This window comes from Homalodisca vitripennis, chromosome 1, assembly GCF_021130785.1.
Source record: "Homalodisca vitripennis isolate AUS2020 chromosome 1, UT_GWSS_2.1, whole genome shotgun sequence".
Classification (NCBI taxonomy): domain Eukaryota; kingdom Metazoa; phylum Arthropoda; class Insecta; order Hemiptera; family Cicadellidae; genus Homalodisca; species Homalodisca vitripennis.
Window position 1 is genome coordinate 209,068,337 of NC_060207.1, and position 4,896 is coordinate 209,073,232.

Below are 4,896 nucleotides of genomic sequence, written 5' to 3' on the forward strand. Positions count from 1 at the left end.
ATATAGATTCTATATTCTTAGTTATTATCAGTTTTACAAAATTGAATGTATACAAGTAGGTTCTCAGACTGTGAGAATATAACTTTCGAAACTGAAAAACGTGTCGAAATAATAAAACGGGTTTACAAGGTTTTAAATTACAGAGTGAATATAATGCAGTATTATTACTAAATATAAACTAGTAAATTTTTACAAAAAATTCACTGAAACGTTTATTTTTGTGGTATTTAATGGAGTTTAAAAATCTTACAAGAAACAAACTTTTTGAAGGAAAATGTTTTTGTTCTTCATTTTGACGCAATAAGCCTAATTATAAATATACACACATTGAAAATACAATAGTGGTCTCTGTATATTTATGTAAAAGGCCAATGAACTAAGGCTGATTTGTGATATTAACTGTGTTTAAATCACACTATTAGCTAACATTACGTGAATGTAATTATTGATAACTGCACGGATGATGCAACATATATTAGACAATCTCATATCTCCGCATTTACAGATGAGATGATAGAAGAATGTTTGTCTCTATTAACATAATACAGTCAAAGATAAATTAACCGACAGCTATTTTCTTTCCATTTTAGGACTATGTTTGTTTATCGAAGATGGTTATCTACATAAGAAGACGGGGTTATGTAAGCATTATTATGAGAACCGGAATAGTGAGTCTAATGTTGCTGGTTCCCATCACAATGCAAGAAGACAGTTACAGCCAGGAGGTGAGCCAGTGAGTAGTTTACTATAAATTGAAGAAATTGTTTAAACATAAGAAAACTAACATTCTATTTTGTAAATTGAATTTTGAAATTTCTTCCAGCTAACTATTCATACTGTTCTACAGTAATGTGATTTTAAATATTCATAAATTCGTTTTAATTTACAACTAGTTATATGAAAAGATAGTAATATTTTAGACGCTTGGCATCGTATGTTACAAAAACTTATAACACTACGTTTCAAGTTTTTAATTTACTCTCGTTTTCAGGTGTAAACATACATTAAAGATATAAAAATAGAGGGAGGCGATAGGCTGTTACTATTTCTGAATAATTATTAGTGTATAACTATATTTTAATGTATAAGTTTTGTAATGCATTGGGGGCAAGCACCCACCCATAAACGCAGCTCAGGAAGAGGGTGGGTTTCAATCCTTCAAACGTAATGTTCTACTTTTGTTGTAATAATGGGAAATTTGCGAAATTTTCAGTTGATTCATTAATAATTGTCGATAATACATTCATGTATCACGTAATAGAAACATTGCATATGTCCATTAACCTATCAGATTAATATTAATTCAAGTTATTCGTGCTAATAATACCTTGTAAAATTATGTTATCTTCATCATCTACAGCACAGTCAACATGTTATCCACTTTTAATTAGTATTTCCGTAAAATGCAAACTGTGTTTCATAATACACTTTTATGTAATATTTAATTTCTTTATTGATATACGGCTTATATTTAATGTAAAATTACACAGCAGCTAAAATTGTCTATCTTTTACAGGAATTAACAGAAAACATACATATTTATGAGGGAGCTGATTTCGAAGAGGTGACTAAAACGACGTTGTTTGTCGACAAATCACTTCTAATTAAGAGAATATATGACAATACAAAACATGGCAAAGGAATATTAATTCAAACACCCAGCAAGTTTGGAAAATCTACTAACTTAAATATGGTCAAACGTTTTTTCGAAATCAATCTTAACGACAAGGGTATTATTATAACGAGTGAAGATACGAAGAACTACAAGATATTTAGAAACAACTATTTGAACATTTACAAAATTAGGCAGTTTTTCGACAGGTATTTTGGTAAATATCCCGTCATTTCTATAGACTACAAACCACTCAGCAAGGTCGTTACTGTGGAACAGATGTTGGCAGTCTTCTTTAGGGAAGTGATGTCAGAAACCTTTTCTGCTCACAAGTACTTATTGAACGATCCTTACCTGTGGCAACATAATATAACTTTGAGTTGGATAGACCGGGATAAGTTTGAACGCTTCGTAAATCCCGAACTAAACAATAAGTTGACGGAAACTGACATAAGAACTGGTTTTAGTTTCCTGTGCAAACTTCTGCACAAGCGATACGAGACGCGAGTGGTAGTATTGGTCGATAACTTCGACAGTTTCGTGGATAGTCCCTTGTACGCTCAGAACTCCGACATATTCCACCTGATGAGTGCGGTGAACTGTGACCTACTGCGATGTGAGATTGTGGGGCGATCTGTGGTGACGGGGTTGATACGGGGTTCAGGTCCGACGCGACGGTAGCAGTAGGGGAGCTCCTGCCCGCTAACATCGGGGTGGCACGTCAGGTGTGGCCGTACTTTGGATTGAGTGGTCCCGAACTGGGGGAGCTTTTGGTTCCGATCATCAGCGACCCTGAGGCAAGGGAGAAGGCCATCGGTAGAATAGTCCACAGTTACAGCGGTTACAGTGTTGCCACGTTCGAGGTAGGAGAGGACGGCAGTGGACAACTATTGGACTCTCAGACCTGCAGCGTGTGGTCGGTCATCAAGTACATGGAGAAAGAACTGGCTGTAGAGAACTTTAGCTCTATGGTATGACCGTTAACGACCAAGTATGATACTGGGTTGCCACATTTGAGTCAGGAATGAACAGAAGAAGACAATTATTGGACATTAGACCTATAAATTTGGTCCGTTATCAGGTATTCAGAGGTCCTAAGGTACTGATAATCAGATGTTTGGAGAGGGCTGAGGAAGAACGAATCATGCCGTTACGTGTGACCAAGGGAAATATAAGTGACAAACATCACAACTGTAGTAGATTATTATAACGGTTGCAGTTTACCCATGTTTAAAGTGGAAGAAGAAGAAAGAGAATAGATATTTTGCAGTGCAGATTAGGCTAAAATCTTAGGCCTGTAGCGTTGGTCGATCATCATGGAGAGGACTGACGATAAACATCATTCGCTAGAGAAAGAGACAGTCATTAAGCTAGTAGTTCATTGCTGCAATGGGTACAATTTTCATGTTCAAGATGAAAGAGAACACTAACGATAAACAAGATTTTGTGTTTAATGTATCAAGCACTAGCAAGACACCAACGGAGTTTCGTGTGTATGTGTTCGATAATGTGGAGTTTTACCATATTCCAGATGAAAGACGTTGTAAGAGGAAAACTTCTGGACACAGAGCTGTAGTATGGAAATAAAACTGAATCAGGACACCTATGCTCAACTACTCAACCTATGCTTCTATTAAATTTTTTTTCTCTCTCCAAGTGGGCCGTCCCCAGGGAGCGTAGCGGTCCACGTGTAAAAATACTTTTTTATGTGCTCTTACAACATGTAAAGTGTTGTAGCTTTCTTTGAAACGGTTAAAATAATATTATGATATCTCGATCAAAAACAGATATTCTGTATCATTATACAGGTAGCTTGGGAGTGCCGATGGCCGAGCGGTCTAAGACGTCGGACTTTGAGTCTGAGTTAGAGATAGCGCAGGTTCGAATCCTGTCTGTGACCCTTGCACTTTTTATCAGTACCATTGGACCTTGTACTGTACTGTATCGACTCTCCCCCTTATTCTGTTTGATAAGATCCTCGCACAGGCCAGTGGCCCATGAGGACGGGCAGAATAAGGCTTAAAAGGGGATCGGGGATCGGGGGGTAGCTTGCAGGATAAATAAATATTAGTTTTCGTTATATAAATTTTGTATATTAGTGTATATGCTACAACCACGCATTGTAATATGATTATTACATCAAGAAGTTACAGTGCTTATTTTTATTTATAAGATTAAGCTTCAACAAAATATTTCTATGTCATACATAATTGTAAAAAAGTTGTCAATTCTAATTATTTGTTTTATGAAGCACTTGTAACATATAACATTTTCAATAAGCACAGAAAAGGGTTAAAAATTGTTTAAGTAATATATTACAATTTTTATATGTATATAAATAAATATATATATAATTTTAATTAATTACAAAAGAGAGGAAAAAAATCATTACATTTTGCTGTTATATATATATGCAAAAACCTAAAGTACAGTACTTAAAGATGTGACAAAGACACAATCGTTAACAGTTCTCCGCAGTTTGAAAATAACTAGTTAGATAAGAAGTGTCGTGACAAAACACACAAAAGGTTAATAGTTCTCCACAGTACTACACAGCTCAATTGTTGTCACATAACTTTGTCAGTGCCTTGTTAACTCACGCTGGGTAGTTGTCTTCATCTTCAAGAGCGAACATTATTTTAAAAATAACTAGTTAGATAAGAAGTGTCGTGACAAAAACACACAAAAGGTTAATAGTTCTCCACAGTACTACACAGCTCAATTGTTGTCACATAACTTTGTCAGTGCCTTGTTAACTCACGCTGGGTAGTTGTCTTCATCTTCAAGAGCGAACATTATTTTAAAAATAACTAGTTAGATAAGAAGTGTCGTGACAAAACACACAAAAGGTTAATAGTTCTCCACAGTGCTACACAGCTCAATTGTTGTAACACAACTTTGTTCGTATCTGGTTAACTCATGTTGAGCTGCTGTCCTCATCTTCAGCAGCGAATATTACCTCAGATATTCCTTCAGTTATATACTGCGTGATCAATGTTAAATGTTTTAAAAATATTATTAATTTTTCAAAATAAATTAAACATTTAAATACAAACTAATAAAATAAAAACCAAGATTATTAAAGTATATATGTACAAATTTAAAGTAAATAATAATTTACTAATTCGTTAGAGTGTTCGCATACCTGCTGGGAGGTTGGGGTGATCATTGTTATAAAAGTTCTCATCAATTTTCCAAACGAGGTATCTGTAATCACTGACATTACTGTGACAATGTAGAGGGTTTAAATAAATATTCTAAAGTCAACGAAAACTGTGATAAAT

The 4,896-nt window shown here is 34.9% G+C and overlaps 1 protein-coding gene across 1 annotated transcript; it reads left to right on the forward strand.

Annotated features, from left to right (window-relative positions):
* Positions 1-490: 490 nt before the first annotated feature.
* On the forward strand, positions 491-3,403 carry LOC124353046. The gene is made up of 2 exons (XM_046802848.1): positions 491-725; positions 1,517-3,403. Exons 1-2 carry the CDS (start codon positions 612-614, stop codon positions 2,291-2,293), a joined length of 891 nt encoding a protein of 296 aa, XP_046658804.1. The 5' UTR covers positions 491-611; the 3' UTR covers positions 2,294-3,403.
* The last annotated feature ends 1,493 nt before the right edge of the window (positions 3,404-4,896 follow it).

Bases quoted from the DNA above. Each gene is read 5' to 3' on its own strand.
- LOC124353046 (XM_046802848.1), top strand. From the start codon at position 612: ATGGTTATCTACATAAGAAGACGGGGTTATGTAAGCATTATTATGAGA. The intron at 726-1,516 runs GTGAGCCAGTGA...TATCTTTTACAG, and splicing joins AAGACAGTTACAGCCAGGAG to GAATTAACAGAAAACATACA.